Here is a 22,882-nt window from a genome sequence, read left to right on the forward strand (position 1 = left end):
TTGCTAGTTTGATTTCATTAAATGATGATGTAGCAAACTAATTATTGATATATTTTTCGTCCTATTTACACTAGATGATGCAATTCCGTCTGCCTCACACATATATGTATTAATAATAAAAGGAATAAGAATGCGAAATTAATTAAAAGTTTTAAAGTACATTTAAATAGAAACATTTCAAAAGAGTAAAAGGTTTACATTCACTTAGTAAAATCATAATAGAACTTGTCTAAATAAATGATAAAATCATCTCGGCTCAAAACAAGACTGCCAATTCTAAATGAGAAGAAGTCAAACTAAAAATGAAAAACATAAAACAACTATATTATTCAAGGAATTATAACATATGAAATAAAACCCCATGCCCTAATGTCACATTTATCAGATCATTTCCCCGACACAAGCTAAGCCTCTCCATCTTCAGCATGAAATTCATCGTATGTTGGCTCACCTGAAACAAAATGACATTCAACCCAAACACAAACACACACTAGGAATGAGTTAACACATTCGTATATAATAAAACACTAAAGCATATGAAACATATAATACTTAGAGCTGAATTTACATAAACAATCTTACTACACAAAATCATACACATTATTCACACTTATTCAAGTTCACACACTCCAGAAATAACACAAAAACCTCAATAGTTAACTCAATGAAAGTCAAACACAAGCGTTATGTAACAGATGCACTAGACTCAAACCTACATGCAATGTGATACCATTTTTAGTGAAAAACCTCGTCAGACGCCTAGGAGTACATGACAAGACATGTCTCACAATGGGTAAGTCAGGTCACTCTCACTAAGTGAAATTATAGGGAGACCAGTCAGGGTCAGTCTGTTTTGCGAGAATACTCCAATCATGTGGGATCAACACAGGCTTAAAAGAGCACTCAAACCGAGCGTATCTTTCCCAAAGGCCTAGGCTCCGAGAAGTTTGTCAAGGCCTCTTCCTCTTGATTCAGGTCCAACCTAGAAAATATTTTAACACACATACTCTACCTATAAACTATGCAATACACACAAATACTCAATTATTTTCAAAATCTCAATTATTTTAACTCTTCGTGTCTCAAGTGATTAAACTCGTCGGGTCCCCACAGTGGAATTCATCACAAACTTGTTGCGCATTATCTCGTTGTCTTTAAAGGATCTTACAGTTGTACAGTTGTATGATTGCACAATTCAAAACTCAGAACTCATTGCATACAACACCTCAATTTATCACTTAATCCACCTCACTTTCATTTATACATCTTCATAACATTTATAACAATGTTCATAGGACACAACATACAAATACACATATATAACGATCAAACCACAAAGTTTCCAATTTCATAAGAATAAACATTTTCAAAATCATGCTATGATAATACTATAATATCCTCAATCAATTTGTAATATAAATAATGTAATGTACACGTATAATAAAAAACATATATATAGTAGTAATAATAATAACTAAACATATAATAATATAGTATGATAATATACATGTTAATGTTAGGAATATATGTACGTACATTAAAAAAACTACGGAATTCAATGAATATATAAATGCATACCTATATTTAGGAATATTATAATATAATATTAATTTAAAATTAAAACATGAAGCAACCTACGTATATTTAAAAATATTATAATATAATATTAATTTAAATCAAAACATGAAGCAGCAGCCTACGTATATTTAGGAATATTATAATATAATATTAGTTTAAATTCAAAACATGAAACAACGTGAAACACATATCAAAATTCAATAAATATATACATATCAGATGAAAAAGCTATGGCAACCAAGCACGCATCAAAGCCATTTGGCAAATTGAAAAAGGATTTTAACTAAATCCATATAACTAAAACTATTTAACCCAAATTTAGGCAAAATTGCAAGGACGAATATTTCTTTCATGCAACTCCGCCAATATTTACATAGTTTTGTTCCATTCTTGTGTGAAAATCAATTACAATAACAAGTAAAAAATTTAGGAAAAATATGATTGAATTTCAAGAAAAAGAAATAATTTTAAATTGATCTTCTAAAGATTCTTACACATGTTCATTCTAATCCCAAGCGTGAGTAACTCATCTCTTACTTCGATGTAGTCGCTCAAACGCTCTCCATTAGTAATGTTGATGTTTGTGGTGCTCTCTAGAGCTCCTCCTCTCTGTTAGGATTTTTGAACGTCAGAGAACAAGGGACATAAAATATCTTGTAAAACTACTCAGGGATAAAAGTTCCTTTATATAGGAAGAAATTGATGATCTAATTTTTATTCTTATTTTTATTTATTTATTTATTTTTTAAGAAAAACCAACAGGAACAGGCTGTTACACTAGACTTTTCACAATATTTTGCAGCATCAGAATTCCAACTTCCATTTTCATGGATTCTGATCTTCTATTTCTTTACATGTTTCTTGCTCTTTTTTATTCCTAGAGACGATGGATAATTAGATCATTAATTAGATTTTTGGCTCATTTAGCCCGTCACTGCAAGACATGAATGTTTAACAAGTTTGATGGCATTGATTGGATTAGATGAACAATCCAGGGAATCTCAATATATAATAAGCAATTGAGTTTCCTTTGATTAAAAATTATGAAAGGTTATTAGAAATGTGAAAAGCGAACTAATTTTGTGTGTGGATTCATTTCACGACCGATGCTACAAGGCAGAATTTTCAATTGAACCTCCAAGTTAGCCATAAAGTTAACCTTCGGTAAGAAATTTGTTGAATAATTTATTGTGAATAGTCTTATTACTTTGAACAATGTTATTGCATAAATAACATGGGTGGGTTAAAAACCAATGTTCATCACATTTTTGGATCTTTGCTCGTTTTCTATTAATCCCAAAACGTTATATGGATGCATTTGTGGGAAACATTGTTAACAGAAGAAAAACAATTTTTTGGCTGATAAGGATTATTTTTTATAATTAAGATTTAAATTAATTTTATTTGAATTCAAAAATCCCCACCTTAGCTTGAATTCAACAAGCTACTCATTGTCATATAAGGCCTTAAGGGGTGCTCAAGTGTTGCAAGGACCAACCAACTTGGAAGTGACTTGGGAGGCGTATTTGCAAGATTCTCGAATGCATGGATTTTTTTCCCAACTTGACCAACAGTAGTATCTCAAATAAAGAAACATTTTGCATCAATGTATATTGACTACACTGCTCAAAGAGAGGACGAGGAGGTGGCAGCCGAGGAATCCCATGTACATATCCAAAATTCCTAAACCCTCTTTGGAAGATACAACCGTATGTCTATCCCGTACATGATGTAGCCAAAGTAGTATGTTTGGTCTGTAAAAGGTCTGACATGCTTGTATGCCTCATACGAGGACCATCTAGCAACAAGTGGCTGATGCTGGTCATAATCAGTTAAACACTCTAAAAAGCAATTGATGGGCAGATTCTTGAAAACCTATGTCTATAATATATCTAATTATATTTAGGAACCACGGAAAAAAATATTAACTAACAAACAAACAATTATGTACAAAAAATAATTCCTTACCATTCGTAGCATCATATAACTTCCATATTGCTTGCTCGCACTCAAGCTCGCATAGAAGAAATGGTCATAAAGGTAGGTCAATGCAGTTATTTCCCAAGCGTGCTGGTGGTAGGTTGATAGATCACTAAGGTACTAGAGGAAGGAATGAAATGTGTATATACATCGAGCTCTTATCGTTGAATATCGTATTGCCAATGAAGTGCAATAGATAAGCCTTGATAGCCCATAAATATAACCCAGAAGCAATGTATTTGTGGTACAACTTCTTCAACCAGGTCAAACGTACCTTAGGTCCCGCTGATGTCACAACATCTGCCTCTTGCTTCATCGAAATGCTGAGCTCAATCATCAGCAAGACTCTAATCACCTCTTTGTTTATGGTTGTACGTGGGGTGAGCGATCAGCGGACCTGTCATAGACAAATGTAATAGACAAGACACGTCGTCAAAAGTGATGATCATCTCTCCAACTCTCCAACTGACAGATAGAAAGAGATGTCTTCTAATGTCACCTCTCAAGAAAGGCATTTGAAATGCCTTTATTCAAGGCAGTATATTGCACATCATAAAAACCCTTAAGGCTTGACCCGTCCATGAACGTCCACACCTGGGTCCAAGTAAGGTAGTCAATCACCTTGCCAATATGGTTGACTAGCTTCAGCTATTTTAGTGGCTGACAAATCCATACATGTCCAGTTACATGGTCCTTATAGGACCAAAGTAGAGTCAAATAAATAAGATCTCCTCCAAATGACCATCTAATGATCCAGACAAGGAATGGTGCCAGCTATGGCTTTGCCTTAGCCTGTAGCACCTCAATGCCATTGACAACATCATTTGCTTGCTCTTGTTGTCGTGCATGTCGCTGAGCCTTTACATCACGATGTGCTGTTGCAGTTACTAGTCGACGTCCAAATAGCTCAACGGGCTGACCAACATGAAGCCTTTCTTCCAATGAGGATCTTCACCAACAACATATGAAGTCTACTTTGAACATGCCATCTGAAAAAAATATTAATAGTTAAAATATAAATAATTAACAACAATATTGTTAATAAAAATTAACACAAAATTTTAATCAAGAACAAAAAACATGAATTAAAAGTTAAAAAAATTTACAAAAAAAAAATTAACATAAAAACTAATAATAAACATTAAAAATAGTTTAAACATAAAAATTAATTGATTCAATAACCATTTTACAAAATAACAAAAAAATATAACTTAATAATAAACATTAAAAATAAATTCATGAACAAAAATTTAACATAACAAAATATAAAATCAATTAAATAATCCATGTTACTAATAAACTAAGAAAAAAACATTTTTTTAATTATTAACAAAAAATTAATTATTAATTTTAATACATTCATAAAATAAAAGTTGTAAATCTGAAAAAAATGGAAATGCACAATCAAAATACATTTTTGTTCTGCATTTTAGCAAAAAGCACAACCAAAATGTATTTCCATTTGTGTTCAAATGAGATACAACAAAAAAGAAAGTTCTATTGTATTCTCTACTCAGATGTAGGAAATATATTTACATGGTACATTTTCATTTAAAAAGAGTGTTGCTAGGTGCACCCAACAATTTTTTAAATGACAAAAATGCCCCTGACTTCTTTCTTCATTATAAACATTTATTTTTTTTCGAAACTACACTGTACGCCATTTTTGTTGCCTGTGTTTCTCTCATTTTGTTTTTCGTGCGGCATTGTCTCCGGTTCATGGATTCGTTGTGAACGGTTAGGTGCGGTGAAGGTGAAGGTACCAGTGTTGAGCATTGCGGTAGTCATCGACGACAAACAAAGTACGCAGAAGGTGGTGCCTCTGTCAGGGACGTACAGATCACTTACGGATCAAGTTGATCCATAAATACGTTACAGATCAACTTGATCCGTAAGTTGTTGTGTTACTCTTATGGATCAAGTTGATTCGTACGTGACTTACGGATCAACTTGATCCGTAAGAGTAATGTTTTTTAATATTTTATGTTTTTTGAATTAAGTTTCCTTTTGTTTTAAATTATTAATTTGTTTGTATGGTCATTTTTTGTTTGAGTTGGTTAGATGGACGAAGATGAGTGGATGTATGAAAGTATAATGTCTGAAGAAGCGGATATGGATTATCAAGATGAAGAAGCATGTGGTGCGAATGAACCACATGTTGATTGTTTCGATGCGTTCAATACTTCTTAGGTTATAATGTCCATGTTTGTGAGAGATTTAATAAAATGAATACTAATAGAAAACTTAAATTATGTGGATTGTTTTGTAGGTGTTTGACAGCCGAGATGATGTTTTGCGATGGGCTCGATCCGTTGCTCATGAAAACATATTTGTGGCGGTGATTATAAGGTCGGACACAAACACAAGTAGTAGAGGAAGGACTTCGTTTGTGTTAATTGGCTGTGATAGGAGTGGCGAGTATAGGTGTAGGAAAAAAGAATTTATCAGAAGAGACACTGGGACTAGGAAATGTGGGTGTCCCTTCAAGCTTCATCGCAAGCCAGTGGTTGGAGGAGAAGGCTGGATGGTGAAGTTGATTTATGGAGTGCATAATCATGAATTAGCCAAGTCATTAGTTGGACATCCATATGCGGGGCGATTGACTAAAGCTGAAAAAACACTTATTGTTTATATGACGAAGTCCATGGTGAAGCCAAGAAACATTCTGCTAACTCTGAAGGAACACAATGCCAATAGTTGTACGACCATTAAACAGATATACAATGCAAGAAGTGCATTCTGTTCTTCCATAAAAGAAAGCGATCTTGAAATGCAACATTTGATGAAGCTTCTTGAACGTGATCAATATATTCATTGGCACAAAATAAAAGATGAAGATGTGACACCCTCTACCCCTCACATATATACTAATAAGAAGAAGAAAAAAATCAAATATTAATTAAAATTATTTTTAAAACATTTTTTTTACAAGTCTTTCAAAGGGGAAAAAGGTTCACATTCATTTTCTTCTACATCATATTCAAACTTGTCCAAATAAATAATAAAGTATTCTCGACTCAAACAAAGTCGTCTAAGCTTCATACAATTAATATAGAACCTATATCCTAATGTCACATTCTATCGGAGCGTTGTGTTCCCGTGTGCTCTAGCATGAGGTTCTTCATAGTCATCTACCTATTCATCTGCTCCCCCGAACACAAGTTCAAGATCATCACAGGATTCAAACACAACAACACACAAGGAGTGAGTTATCACATTCCTTGCTAATAGAGAAACAAGATAATTAAATATACATATTATATAAATGAGATAATACTTGCTTAAACATAGCTCACGTAACTTCACCACTTCGTCATTCAAAATTCACTTTTCAATCATCAATCACATTACACAAGAATCCCACACTTCGATCAAGATATAATAACACATCAATTAGCAAGCATATGCAACAGTTATGCTAAGACTCAATCCTATATGCAATGTGATACCATGTCAGTGAAAAACCACCCTGGGGCACTTATGAGTACATAACAAGACACACCACACCATGGGTTTGTCAGGTCACTCTCACTAAGTAAGATCATAGGGAGACCAGTCAGGGTCATGATGTTTTGCGAGAATGCTCCAACCATATGGGATCAGTATAGGCTTAAAGGAGCACTCAAACCCGGTGACCCCCAAGGCCTACACTCCGAAGAGTCCGTTAGGGCCTCTCCCTCCTGATTCAGGTCCAACCCCTAAAATAATTTTTTGCATGTAGACACTGCTCATGAATTATACAATACCCACGACCTTACACTCATGTTTTAAACACGTTCAACACAATTGCGCTATGATTTAACACTGGTTCCTAAATAGAAAACCTACATTTTCTCTTTAACACTGCGCATCAACGCTTTTCTCAAGATAACGCTGGTCGGGTTATTGTACAATTCATAGCTTATAACACAAGTAATTTCACATCAAGTGTTAACTACACACTTATCCACAACTAGAACTCATTCACAATTTCACATCTCATATTGTCACAATCCACCATCACATGTTTACACGTATCTCACAAATTAACACACGTTCAACTTTACACTTATACTCAATCTCAATAACAATATTATAATCTCAAAGCAACATGTTATTCTACAATTCATCACATACTCACAATTTGAATCATCATTTCATATCCTCAATATAACAATTTATATAAAAGACTATCACAACATGAGGACTAAAACCCCTCAAATAATATTACACAATTATATCAAAATCATAGGTCGAAATATACAAATATCAAGATCACAATTTATCAAGAAATTTTCATTAGGACATCAATATTTTATTTATAATCATAAAGGAAAAATTGCAATTTAACAAACATCCCAAAATAAAATCCCAATTTAATCCTCTAAGGATCTCTACGCATGTTCTCACTAATCCCCAACTGTGAATAACTCATCCCTTACTTCTAAGCGGACTCACGTGTCTTCCCATAGCGATAGCGTCATCTCTAACGGTTCCCTAAGATTCCTCCAGTTTTTCCTCCGACTGCTCCGATAGAGTTCCCAAACGTCAGAGAAACGAAGAAAGGATTAATGCCTCCATTTGGACTATCTTCATGCGATTCCTTTTTCTCCATCCACGAACACTATCTCGCAAATCCCAACGGTGAAAACATGTGAAACTAAATTTCGAACAACATATTCAAATATTACAACAATCCAACGGTTAACGAAACCGGGATTGTAGTTTTACCAAAATGACTCTGGGTTTCTGCGGGAAGGAAAAATGCTACAATGCGAGGAGTATTTCTCTTAGCTCCGACGTGATATTGAAATGGTGAAAATACTCAGAAATGGGTTGCAAACGTGCTGTTTAAATTTCATGACGATCCAACGGTGAATGAGTCGGAGATCGTCATTTTTCTGAGATAGGTTTGATGGCTTGCGGGAAAAAGAGAGAGTTTTGGGATGAGAAGTCAGTCTAAAAAATGACCTAGCATGTCACTATTTATAACTAGGGGTATTCATGACCTATTATTTACTTTATTTATTTATTTTTATTATTTTATAAAAAAAGAAACTCTAATTTATTCTCCATCAAATGAATAATAAAATACCCTTCTTATTTTCTCTCAAACCATTATTTTGTTATAACTATTTTTCTTTATTTATTTAATTATAAAACATCATTATTCTCTAAAATTTTATATATAAAAAAAATGGGATGTTACAGAAGACGTGGTTCGTGATATCTTTTGGTGTCACCTTGATGCAGTGAAGTTAGTCAACACATGTAATTTGGTATTTTTGATAAACAACACCTACAAAACAAACCGGTGCAGACTCCCACTGCTTGATTTTGTTGGGGTGACACCGAGTGGGATGACATTCTCTGCCGGTTTTGCATATGTGAAGTGTGAACGCGTTAATAATTTGGTCTAGGCTTTACAACGCTTCCGAGGCCTTTTTTAAAATGTGATGCACTCCTTGGAGTTATTGTCACTGACAGAGACCAAGCATTGATGAATGCATGAAGGCTGTATTCCCTGATTGTACAAATTTGTTGTGCAGCTTTCACATAAACAAGAATGTGAAGGCCAAATGTAAATCACTAATTGGGCAAAAAAATGCTTGGGATTTTGTCATGGATTGTGACACCCTCTACCCCACACATATATGTACTAGTAATAAAAGAAATAATAATAAAAAACTTAATTCAAGTTTTTAAAACATATTTAAATACAAGCCTTTCAAGAGGGTAGCAGACTCACATTCACCTTTCTAACATCATCATAAAACTTTTCTAAATAAATAATAAATTCACTTGGGCTCAAACAAGACCGTCTATAAAACCCTATATCCCAATGCCACATCCTATCAGAGCATTGTGTCCCGACGTCCTTCAGCACATGATTCCTTAAAGTAATTCACCTAGTCATTTGCTCCCCCGAACACAAAGTTCAAGATCGTCACAGGATCCAAACACAAACAACACACGGGGAATGAGTTATCACATTCCTAACTAATAGAAAAACAAGACAACTAGATATACATATCATATAAACCAAATAAAACTTAGTTACACGCAATTCCACCACTGTCATTCAAAGTTCACTTTTCAATCATCAATCACATTACACAAGAATCCCACACTTCGATCAAGATATAATAACACATCAATTAGCAAGCATATGCAACAGTTATGCTAAGACTCAATCCTATATGCAATGTGGTACCATGTCAGTGAAAAACCACCATGGGGCGCTTAAGAGTACATAACAAGACACACCACACCATGGGTTTGTCAGGTCACTCTCACTAAGTAAGATCATAGGGAGACCAGTCAGGGTCACGATGTTTTGCGAGAATGTTCCAACCATATGGGATCAGCATAGGCTTAAAGGAGCACTCAAACCCGGTGACCCCCAACACCCACACTCTGAAGAGTCCGTCAGGGCGTCTCCCTCCTGATTCAGGTCCAACCCCTAAAATCATTTTAGCACACAGACACTGCTCGTGAATTATACAATACCCATGACCTCACACTCGTGTGTTAAACACGTACAACATATTGCGCTACAATTTAACACTGCGCATAAACACTGGTCGGGTTATTGTATAATTTATAGCTCACAATATAATTAATGTAACACCAAGTGTTAAACATATCCACTTATTCACAATCGAATATCATGTCCACACTTTAACATCTCATAACATCACATCAACCATCTCATAACATTCATAATGATATTCATAAGGTACAACACACACATGTTCATCAAATTTAACCATAATATTCTCAAACTCCAACACTTAATAATTTCTGGAATCATACTATAACACTCTACAATATTATTTACATAAATTATTAATATAAATAACTACCTCTATATATATAAGCTAGCATCCATCATATTGAATCACAAATATCAAAGTAAGCTTTCAATGCACAAATTCTAAATAATTATATGAACACTTTGGTCAATTTCAATTATGATATTAATTTTTTAAATTATATATAAAAACCTAAAAAAAAGGCAAGAAAAAGAGAAAATACAAAATCAATATATCTCTCTAAATTTTTCCTTACTTTATTTCATCAATTCATATTAATCAGAAAAATGCTCGATTTATAGGGTTCACGATCAACACAATAGCATATCAATTTCACAACAATTGGTCTGTCAAACATATATAATTCACTGTAATAATTATAAGGATAAAATGAAAATTGCAAAAACACTCCAAAACTCATTTCAATTGATATCTCTAAGGATCCCTACACATGTTCTCACTAATCCTCAATTGTGAATAACTCATCCCTTACCTCTGAGGGGACTCACGTGTCTTCAGCTAGCGATAGCAGCATCTCTAGCGGTTCCCTGAGATTCCTTCAGTTATTCCTCCGACTGCTCCGATAGAATTCTCAAACGTTAAAGAGACGGAGAAGAGATTGAAACCTCCACTTGTACTGTCTTAATGCGATTCCTTTTTATCCCTCCAGGAATATTATATCGCAAATCCCAATAGTGAAAGTGTGCGCAATTGAATTTCGAATAAAATATCCAAATTTCATGAAAATTCAACGGTTAACGAAACCGGGATCATGGTTTTACCAAGACAGTTTTGGGTTTCTGCGGGAAATTAAGAGGCTACAATGCGAAGGTTTTTCCTATAAGCTCAAACATGATTTTGAAATTCCCAACAGTGAAAATGCTCAGAATTGGGTTGTGAACCTTGTGTTTCAATTTCACGACGATCCAACGGTGAATAAGTCCGAGATCGTCATTTTTCTGAGACAGATTTAGTGAGCTGCGAGAAAAAGAAAGGGTTTTAAGAGGAGAAGGGGAAAAACGAAAATGAGAGGCAGAGGAGGCTGGGGAGTCAGTCTAAAAAACCTAGCATGTTGCTATTTATAGCTAGGGGTATTTACGACCTATTATTTACTCTACTTATTTATTTTTATTATTTTTTCTAAGAAACTTTTTAAATTTATTTATGAAAAAAAATGGGATGTTACATGGATTGCTAGGGATGTCTAACTGATTATCCTTCAGAACGACAGTTTGATGAATGCCTGAAGAAGTTCAAAATGGCTTACTCACCTTGGCCAATGTTTGTTGACTATGTCAAGGAAACATAGATAATACCACACAAGGAAAAATTTGTTTCCGCCTGGACTAATAAGGTGATACACTTAGGAAACACAACAACAAATAGGTATGAAAACGTTGATGGAATTGTATTATTGTATATGTTTATTGTTATTGTTATTTGTGTATTTGGAATGTATTTGGAATTAGAGCGTGTTGACTATGCTGGAAAGAATCCCTCAAGTTGTGGTTGTATGGTGAGAACCACGCTTGGTCTTCCTTGTTCTTGTGAGCTATCCAAATATGTTGGTGGTTGCATCCCACTGGATTCAATCCATATGTTTTGGAGGAGACTAAGTTTTTCAGACCAAGGGTTATGTGAGCCCGAAGTGAGCATCAAGGCAGAAATAGAAACAATATCCAAAAGATTTGAAGAACTTGATGTTTGTGGCAAGTTTATTTTGAAGACGAAACTTTGGGAAATTGCATACCCTAATTAGAATTCGATGTGTCCTCCTCCAACAAAGGTTAGCACAAAGGGGGCACCAAAGAAACCTATGAGCAGGAACCCAAGGTCAACAAAGCGCGATCCATCTTACTGGGAGTATGTAGATGCCTTTGAATCTATGCAAAATAGCAATTCATCGGTGAGGCGTAGTGCATCATCCTCTGAGCAACCGAATTGAAGAACGATGATGCCCATGTTGGATCAGTTTCAACCATTTATGCACGACTTCATTGATAAGATTGTTGATGTCGAAGCTGATGGTAACTGTGGATATCAGTCGGTTGCCGGTTTATTAGGTATGGGTGAAGACTCTTGGTCGATGGTCCGCTACCATCTTCTTAAAGAACTTGGGAAATTCTCAGAAGACTATAGCCGACTCTTTGGTGGCATGGAGAGATTTGAGGAGTTAAGGATGTCACTACATGTTGATGGGTTAACCAAGGTATGTAAGTTATGTTTTTGCTTTTTAATACTTAACTTTACAATTAAGTTTGACGTGTATATTTGTTTCATTTAGGTGACTACGGATAAATGGATAGATATAACGGACATGGGACATGTCATTGCATCAAGATATAATGTAATCATTGTATCCTTGTCTAAACAACAAAGCATGGCATTTTTTCCTCTTAGAAGTCAACCGCGGGCAATTTCTTCATTACATCGTATAATTTGTATCGGTCATGTGTATGACAATCATTTTGTTGAGGTACATTGTAGATATGAAGTTTTTTTTTTTATATTTATGCAATCATTTTGTCTAAACACTTTTTTCGCATGTACAAGTTTATTTAAAAGAACGTTATCCTTTACCACCTATAACATTGTTATGGTCTAGCAATTGTCATCCTTAGGCGAAGCCATGGCCAACTCCATATATTAGCAGAATGCAGTATGGCAAGAGCTTTGTGATGTTTAAGAGAGACTATGTTGACATAAATGATGATTGAACATGTAATTTATAATGACTGATCGTTTTGAATTGGATTTTCACATTTATGTGTCTTTGTATATTTGTTACGTCCACAACAAAATTACTAGTTAATTCTAAAAAAGAATGTAAGATATATTGTCGTCTGAGTTGACAAGACATTGTGAAAAAGCATGTATGATAAATTGTTGTATGCGTTAACATAAAACACGTGACAGGACCTTGCACATCATGACTACACATGCAGATCTGATGCAAGATAAAGCGTGTCACATCATTGGTGTAGTTGACAACACATACAAAAAGCATGTGCATGCGTATTTTTAATCTTTAAAAAATGTAGCACTGATATTAAAACTTATCTATATATATGACACTACCTAACACTGTAAAAAACCACAAGTTTCAGTTGTAACCCAACTCTTACAAAAAACTATGGCATTCTTGGGAGAGACAAGAAGTCAGACAATTGTGAACTCCACATTAGGTTTTATTTTTCCAAATGGATTCATTGTTCATGTTGGATCGAGTGGCCTTAGAATAATTAAGAAGGGGGGGTTGAATTAATTATTCCTAAACCTTTACTAATTAAAAATTTACTCTTTTAAGGCTTTTACTATGTTGTTAAGTGAATAAGGAGTAGAAGAGAAACTTAACCAAAAGTAAAAGCGGAAATTAAAATGCACAGCGGAAATTAAAAGAGTAGGGAAGAAGGAGACAAACACACAAGAGTTTTATACTGGTTCGGCAACAACCCGTGCCTACATCCAGTCCCCAAGCGACCTACGGTCCTTGAGATTTCTTTTCAACCTTGTAAAAATCCTTTTACGAGTTCTGAACACACAAGGATAATCCTTCCTTTGTGTTCAGAATTCTTTTACAACAAGAGACCCTCGATCTCTCAATCCCCTTTGAGAATTTAGAAAGAAAAGAAGAATGAATCTCTCTTGAAAGAGATAGATTTTACAATCTGAGCACTCAATTAATTCCTTATTGAATTGCAAGTGTATTGGCCAAGGAATTCTTAAGAGGATGAAATGTTTTTGCTCTTTGAGAGAATAAGACTTTTTGTTATGAAAAACTCTGAGCAAATTCGTGTTTCCAGTCACATATATATAGACCTTTTTGATGGTCATGTAAAAATCATTTGAAAAGATGTGACTTTTAGAAATAATTTTCTGAAAATCTCCTCTGGTAATCGATTATAGGTTTTGTGTAATCGATTACAGGTTTTAAAATTTGAATTAAAATGTTTATTAACTGCTGGTAATCGATTACCAATATTGTTTAATCGATTACACAGTCTAAAATTTGAATTCAAATATTTAGTAGCTGTTGTAAACCATTTTTGGCCACTGGTAATCAATTACATCCTCTGGTAATCGATTACTAGAGAGTAAATATCTTGAAAAACACTTTTTAACTTAAATTACTTGGCCAAACCTTTTGCTATATCAATTAGGAATTCCCTTCCTAAATACTAGTGATCATCTTGATGTTGTGTCTTGTATTCTTGAATCATTGTCTTGAATTTAAACTTGAAAAGTGCATTTGCATCATTTGCATCAAATCATCATGATCATCATCAAAACATCAAAGTCATTTGCTTCTACAGTTCACAACGATAGTGGTGTTTCCTTTCAAGCTTCCACTCCAGTTCCTATTTGAGTATCTAACGGTTGTGATTTTCAAACGTTAAAAACTAGAATACACAATACCCTTAAGCTAACCGACAAGAAATTTTTGGATGAAATTTACTACCGGCAGCCTTTGACTTATGCAGGTAATCAATTTTGGTTTCAATGTATGCAACTGAAAAATGATGCTGATGTTAACACAATGTTAATGTGTAATCATCAATTTTCGTTTGTTGGTCTGATTGAGTTATTATGTAGCATTGCTAGAACACCAGATGGTATTTTAAACTTCAAGCCACTATGACCCCTACTCATGATGCCCTGCTATATTACAATGGGAGGTGGAACATGTCACGCCAAAATGAGTTTGTTGGTTACTCGTTCACAGGAAAAAATCCCAAAAAGTTAGACATTCCTTCTGGATGTACCATGGATGAATTGAAGGATTTGATCAAGCAAGTTGCGCCTCCTGGGATTCCCCCTTATGGTATTCATGAAACACAAAATGGTAAGGCGATTGTTTTTTCAAAAACCAAGTCACCATGAGTATTCAGAAAAAGTTATAAAATTCAAAATAATTGAACTCAAAACCAAAGATGACGTGATGAAGGTGTTAATTGAGTCTAACTACTGGAAAAAGATTGGGCCAATAGAAATTTTAACTGTTTTCAGTAAACCTGTACTAGAAATGGAAGACGAGTTGTCCTTGTCACAAAATTAGCATGAGTTAGTTGTAGTATTTGATGAAAATTTAATTTCGTTCAACTATGTTGAAGTTAATGTACTGTTTGAATTCATGTATCGCACAATCGTTCTTTTTTTATTTTTCTGGAAATGGAAGACGACTTGTCGTTCTCTGTTATATTTGATTTCTACTACTTTTACTTTTTTGTCGGTGTTACAAATTTATTTTAAATATAAAAAAACAACTACAACAAACGAAAAATAATAATTAATTGTAAAGATTACAATTAGACAAATTATTTAAACTCGAGTAGTTCATTTTTTTAAAAGAAACTACTATAAAATTAAAATTTAATTAAAATATATTTTGCCATCAATTAAAGTTAATTTAATGTTAAACTAATTAAAAATATTTAACAAAGTATATTTAACTCTGATGCAAAATATGGAAATCAAGAAAATAAATAAATTATATGAGTCAATTATTAATTTAATATAAATGTTACACCAAATTTAGAAGGTTTTATTTTTTAGTCTCTTAAATTAGAAGGTTTTATTTTTTAGTCTCTTAAAATAAAATATAAATGTTACGCCAAATTTAAGGAACTAAGAAATATAGATTTTTATCTGAGAAGAGAAATTAAAAAGAATTTTTTTTTAATTTGAAAGAAAAAAATTAAAGTTTATTTGCAGACTAAATAATTTTTTTTTAATTTGTAGGACTAAAAATATAATTAAACATTAATAGAATTATGAATAATTTTTATGAGATGCAACTAATTGGTTGAGACTATATTTTGGGAAAGAAGTGTTTGTATTTTACCCTCTCTAGTTTATTATATTTACATCCACCACTCCTCAATTTCTTCTTCTTTTTTCAAGTATTTGATTTTAAAAAAATTATGGTTTTTTCAATAATAATAGCTACTGACTACTTTTGTTTCTCCCAATGAGTTAAGATCTTAAATTATTACTAATTATGTTTGATTTCCTTAAGCAAAATCTTGGATCTAAATATTTTGAATGAAAAAATATGATTGAATGAAGAAATCCTACTTAAGATGATTAGTAAAGCTCTCCAGTAAACATTAATCTTTAATGAACAAATTCACACAAATATTAATTAAGATGAAAAAAAACTAATTATAAACATGAAAATTATTACTGCTAGTTGAGCTTAATTTTGACTGTTTCAGTTGATGAGCCTATCATTAGTTTGATTTGTTATTAATTTTTTTTGTCGAGCCCTTGCATATTTAAAAAAACATATTTAATAGGCAGCGAGTTGATCACAATCCTATAATTATACCTAGTATAGCGATAATTAAATTTTAAAACATATTTAAAAAAACACTTTTCAAAAAATTATTGAATAGGCAACGAGTTGATCACAATCCTAATATCATCCATTAAGCTAGATTAGGCAAAGGGAATACACAATCAATGGAAATAAATAAAACTAACATTACTAATGGAAATAAATAAAACTAACGTTACTAATGAAATGGGTTCAAGTACAATAAATTTATATACATCGAATTTCAACATAAAATATGTAAATAAACTATGACTGATTCGTGCGCCGCTTATGTCGAGACCTAACATATACTAGCTAGTCTTGTGTGACACTCCTGGCAATCCTGAGGCATTATTCGATCACCTCATGTGTCGATGTGCCTGGCGTGACCATCCCTAGGTTGAGATGGCGCTCCAACCTCTCTGCAGTCCCATAGCAAGCTTCCTGTTAAATACAAAACAAACAGATTAGACAAATTATTATGAAAATATTGACATAAATGACGTAAATTATTAGTATTACTTACCATTGCATGTCTCGGCTCATCCACATTGGACCTTGCAAATGTCGATGGTGCTGCCGGCTCTGGCACCTGAGGGATATCTGTCTCTGGGACCTGAGGGATGACTCTGGGCTGCGTAGCATGACGATCTGGCAGAGGATCTGATGCCTGACCTGGTGTCATGAATGGATGCGAAATGCAGAAGAACCAATCCATGTAGTCGCTGCAACCATATGGTTTGAGTAATGCATCCACGTGTCGTGTATATCATCATACGACACCCATGAATCGACAAGCAGAGCAGAAATGGTCTGGGTGAATCCAAACTATCGCAAGACCCTCTCTAGTCGGTAGTACACAGCAACGGGCCCCCAACGCAACAGACCAGAATAGCATGAAATCATATGGAAGTCCCGAACCGGTCGGTGCTCCCCATATGGGATCCAACAGACATCCGGAATTCAGAGTCAGTCCAGGCGCTCCCTGTATGTCGGTGTACGTATGCTCTTCACGGTATTCTTCGTAGCAATCCACCTACAAGCACGCGGTGAATCTTCGTCGTAGTCCAGATTAGCAGTGGACTATGCAACTGAGGGAAAGTGCTTATATATCCAACACTACAGAGGTAACATAAAAATAAAAAAAATTAATAATGAAAGTCTAAAAAAATTTCAAGTTAAACATTGTTGAACCTCAATGAATCAAAAACATGTTTGTTACCTGCAACAACGTGATGTAACCGCCAAGCTGTTGGCTGGTGCTGATAGAAGCATCGTTGAGGTGGTCGTACATATGCACCAGTGCATCTACTCCCCACAGGGAGATGGAAACTACAAGTCTCCCGATGCCATCGCTCGACAAACGAAGAAAAAAGTCCCTGATCGTCAGTGTCTATCAAACACGCGATCAGAGGACTTAGTCCTGTCCCAGCAACTAGTCCCTCAATGGTAGGGACGAACCTACCTAAACTATGGACCTTCCTCCCATGAGAGGATAACTTCAACTCAGGATGCTCCTAAATTGAAGTATAAAGGAACACACAATTCGTTAACATCATCTTTTAAAGGAAAACAAATTTCAATGATAAAGTATAATTAACAACTAACTAAAATTCAATATTATAAATACCTCTCCCGTCCATATGTTGCCTGCAATGTGATCCGCATACCCGATCAACACGGATGGGTCGCTTGGACCACCCGAAAATCCCTTAGGCTCATCCTCAGCAGCTTGTGCACCTGTGTCTGCAGAAATGTCTGCCCCAGTGTCCTGTACGTCACCTCCTGCCATTGGCTCATCCGCATATACGTTAGCCTCAATCGAAGCTCCGTCAGCCTCTGCCACAGGGACCACTGGCTCATTATGCACAGTAGTGACAGGTACTCGTTGCCTGCGAGTGGATGCGGTAGGCCATCGATGCTGCAGAGCATCATCGAAATCATCACGATCTCCTTTGCCCACACCTCTGCCAGTAACGTGACTTAAGTCACGACCTAATCCTCTGGTACTAACCATAATCTGCAAATGTGTATCACAAATTCCATCATTGATTTCATTCACTCAAATTTCATTGGTCTAACACAAATTTCATTGACTCAAAGTCATGTAAGTTGTCAGGATTTCATTGACTGTAGGGCTGTTATTCAGTTAATTATTTATTTGAAAAGTTGTCAGGATTTCATAAGATGGGAATGTAAAATACTGGGATGTTGCATCATATTCATCATTTTTTTAATTATCTTGATTTGTGTGCATTAATGTTAAAATTACTCTGAAAACCAAAGTTTTTATTCATGTGCATGTTTTGGTCTTTGTAACGACTATTTGTGCCTATAAGAAGTTACTTCTATGACAAAGTCTGCACATTGTTCCTTTTTTTTAGGACAAGTCTAATGTTTAGATTTAAAAGTTGACATATAATAGACAAACAACACTCAACCTCAAACATTTTGGCTCAAACCGAGCTTCATATAAGTGCTTCATTCAATTTATTCTCTACTTCCCTTACGAAAAAGAAAGGTCTAACAAATTCTTGCATGTGAGTTAACTTTAATCTTTGGATCAAAAACAATTTTCCTAACTTGCTACTCAATTAGATTGCTTCACTACTTACTCTAAATGACAACAACAACTACAAAAGACATTAGTAATAATAGAAGATATAAGACTAATCTTGAATCTTCTGCTTAACTTTTAAGTGTAGGTCTTGGACATAATATTAAAACATCTACATGACTAATCAGTCAAGACTCAAGAGCTTTATTCTTGTCAACTAGATTCTACTAATTAAATTTGAATTTTAAAATGAGGCACAACAAGCCTGTGCATTGTCCTCATTTAAATTTTAATATGCACTCCAATGATGGCTTTTAGGAGAGTTGATCCTTGACAGGCAATATATTCAACTGGGAAAGCAAATCAAATTATAAAAATATGTATTTTTCAACAAATAACAGTTTCAAGACCTAAAGGATTGTCCAATGCACCTGTTGTTTTGTGTATCAGATGTTATTTCTATGTAATATAAGGATTTTGCATATACTTCCACCATTGTGATTACTAAGGTCAAAATAAACAAAAAATAACTTTTACTAAACATTGACTAACAGTCTAACACTGTACAATTAGTATACGCTTTTAAATCTATGCTTTCACCCATATACTTGTTCAAGCTGACCTGGGACCATTAGATAACTAAACACCAAAATATCTGCCATATAAGAGAGGATTCTTATGAGCATTTTCTTAGATCACAGAAACTAAAGTTGGTCCATGTGATATTGTTAAATGTGTAAGAAGGGTTGGTTTAGCATGTTTAGGAAGCTCTTTTTATGGGTCACACATTCCTCACAAGAGAAGGTAAAATGTTCTGCCTCTTTGACTAAAATTCTTTTTCAGAAAATTGTGTTGCTCAAGAGACATAAACCTTTTTTTTTTCTTCAGAAGGACAAAAGAAGAAGGGCTAGGATATTTGGGAGGGTTAAGACCAAGAAATTGCCTTCTATTACAGCTTGAACTAGGCCAAGATGACCAAATTGTTGTGAACTAAATATAGTGTGCATAGTAAACTTTAATTCAGACCAAAAAAGCCCCAACAGGTTCCAAGAATATAATATACAACATCACAGTTACCAATGCTCTTGCTAAATTGACAAACCAAATTGTGACAACAATATAATAAGAATGATCCAAATTACAGGTATTATTTAATCTTCTACCAAAGTAATACTCAATGTTGAAAAAAAAAGTCTATAATATATAAAGTACATACAATTCAAAGTTCAAATAAACACCTTGTGAGAAAGAAACTCAAACCCCCAACTTGATGAGTAACCTGCAAATTTAAGAACAAAAAGACACCAAATTCAAATGTTATTGTATTCTACATATAAACCCCAAAATTTCAAACTATTATAAACTTAATAAACTAATCCTAAATCCTAATTTCAAAAAAACTCACTATTTATCAAATATTTCCCAATTTAAAAAATTAAAATTGAAGACTACGTTGATCCGTAAGGTGTTGAAGAAACATACGGATCAAGTTGTGTGGAAGCAAAGATTTCCAAGTTTATTTTGATGATGCCAAAAACTCAAGTCAAGAATCAAGAGTTAAGCAAGTTTCAAGAATCAAAGAGTAGTTCAATCAAGAATCAAGATTCAAGTAAAGATTCAAGAGAAGACTCAACATATACAAGAACTTCAAGAAAAGCATCAAGATAAGTATAAAAAGATTTTTTCAAAAAAGATTGAATAGCACAACTTGTCCAAAAGAATTTTTGAAACAAAAATCTTTTACCAGAGTTTTTACTCTCTGGTAATCGATTACCATAAAGCAGTGATCGATTACCATAATGGTTTTTACAAGGTTATTGGATATCTCAAGAACCGTGGGTTGCTTGGGGACTGGATGTAGGCACGGGTTGTTGCCGAACCAATATAAATCTTGTGTTTGCTTTCTTCTTCCCAACACTCTTTACTTTTTCACCTTGTACTTTTTATTTCCACTTTACTTTTGTCTAAGTTATTGTTTTTGTTCTTTACTTTCTCATAACTTAGTAGTAAAGCCTAATTGAATCTAGTTACATTAAGAAGTATAAATTTTTAATTAGTCAAGACACATTCATAATTAATTCAACCCCCCCTTCTTAATTATTTCGAGGCCACTTGATCCAACAAGTGGTATCAGAGCAGGTATCTAGAGAAAAGTTTCACAACTTCAAGATCAATGGCCTCCTCAAATTCCCTATTTTCTGAAGGAAACTCCATCCCTTGGCCACCTATCTTTAATGGTGAGGGTTACCACTACTGAAAAACCTGAATGCAAATCTTTATTGAAGCCATAGACTACAACATTTGGGAAGCCATAGAGTTAGGACCCTTTGTCCCCACCATAGTAGATGGAAGCACATCAACAAGCACAACAACAACAAAGCCTAGAGACAAATGGACCAATGAAGACAAGAGAAAGGTCCAATACAACCTAAAAGCCAAAAATATAATAACCTCTGCCTTAGGTATAGATGAGTACTTTAGGATCTCAAATTGTAGAAATGCAAAGGAGATGTGGGACACACTTCAACTCACACATGAAGGCACAACTGATGTTAAGAGATCTAGGATTAATACACTGACCTATGAATATGAATTTTTTAGGATGAACACAAATGAGAACATCCAAAGCATGCAGAAAAGATTCACACACATAGTTAATCACCCTGTCTCTTTAGGAAAAACCTTTCATAATGAAGATTTTAATAATAAAGTTTTGAGATGCTTAATTAGGGAATGATAGCCCAAGGTAACTACCATTTCTGAAAGTAAAGATCTTTCTTCTATGTCTCTTGCCACACTTTTTGGAAAATTATAGGAACATGAGATGGAACTTCAACGGCTAAATGAAAATGAAGAAACTGACAAGAGGAAATGAAGCATAGCACTAAAAGCCTCCTCATCAACGCAAGAGGAAAATGAAGATGAGGACTCAAATGATGAAGAAGATTTCTCTTTATTTGTGAAAAGATTTCACAAATTTGTCAAAAGAAGAAGAAATCAAAGATCTCAAAATTTCAATCAAAATAAGGAATCACAAGAGACTTCTCCAACTCCTAGATGCTACAAGTGCAACAAACTTGGTCATATCAAAGCAAATTGTCCCTTAAATGAGCAATGGCCTGAGAAGAGTTATAAGAAAAGCCATGAAGAAAGAAAGACCAAGAAGGCTTACATCACTTGGAATGACAACGATTCATCCAAAGAATCTGAAAAGGAGGAAATCAACCTTCTAACAAAAGACTATGAGAGTGAAGAGGACATCACTCAAAGGGACAAAAATCAAGATGGAAATCTGATTTTCATTTTTTTTTAATGATGAAGATCAGGCATTTCAATCACGAAAAAGGTATTATCTTATCCAATTACTCAACTTAAGTGGTTCAGTTCATTAATTTTAAATTAAATTGTTAACATGATAACTAATATTTTTTTTTATTGTTGTTTTGGAATTTCTTTGAACTTTCCAAGTTTTTAAATTACCTTTAACAAATCTAAATGATTGATGATGTCTGTGATCTATATCTTTTAATCTTTATGTGATTCTTGTTTGATATGTTTGAATTACTTGATTGATTGCTCAAAATATTTTTTTTGTTTTTTTTAAAATTATTATATTTTATTTCAAATATAATTATCTTGATATGTTAAAACCTTCTA

General features: G+C 34.0%; 1 protein-coding gene across 1 annotated transcript; it reads left to right on the plus strand.

Moving 5' to 3' along the window:
- The first annotated feature begins 12,312 nt into the window (after positions 1 to 12,312).
- On the plus strand, positions 12,313 to 13,069 carry LOC114416168. Its single transcript, XM_028381038.1, has 3 exons — positions 12,313 to 12,561; positions 12,637 to 12,699; positions 12,974 to 13,069. The coding sequence occupies exons 1-3, from the start codon at positions 12,313 to 12,315 to the stop codon at positions 13,067 to 13,069; spliced, it is 408 nt and encodes a 135-aa protein (XP_028236839.1).
- The last annotated feature ends 9,813 nt before the right edge of the window (positions 13,070 to 22,882 follow it).

The sequence above is a fragment of the Glycine soja genome, chromosome 6 (assembly GCF_004193775.1).
Source record: "Glycine soja cultivar W05 chromosome 6, ASM419377v2, whole genome shotgun sequence".
In the NCBI taxonomy this organism is placed as follows: domain Eukaryota; kingdom Viridiplantae; phylum Streptophyta; class Magnoliopsida; order Fabales; family Fabaceae; genus Glycine; species Glycine soja.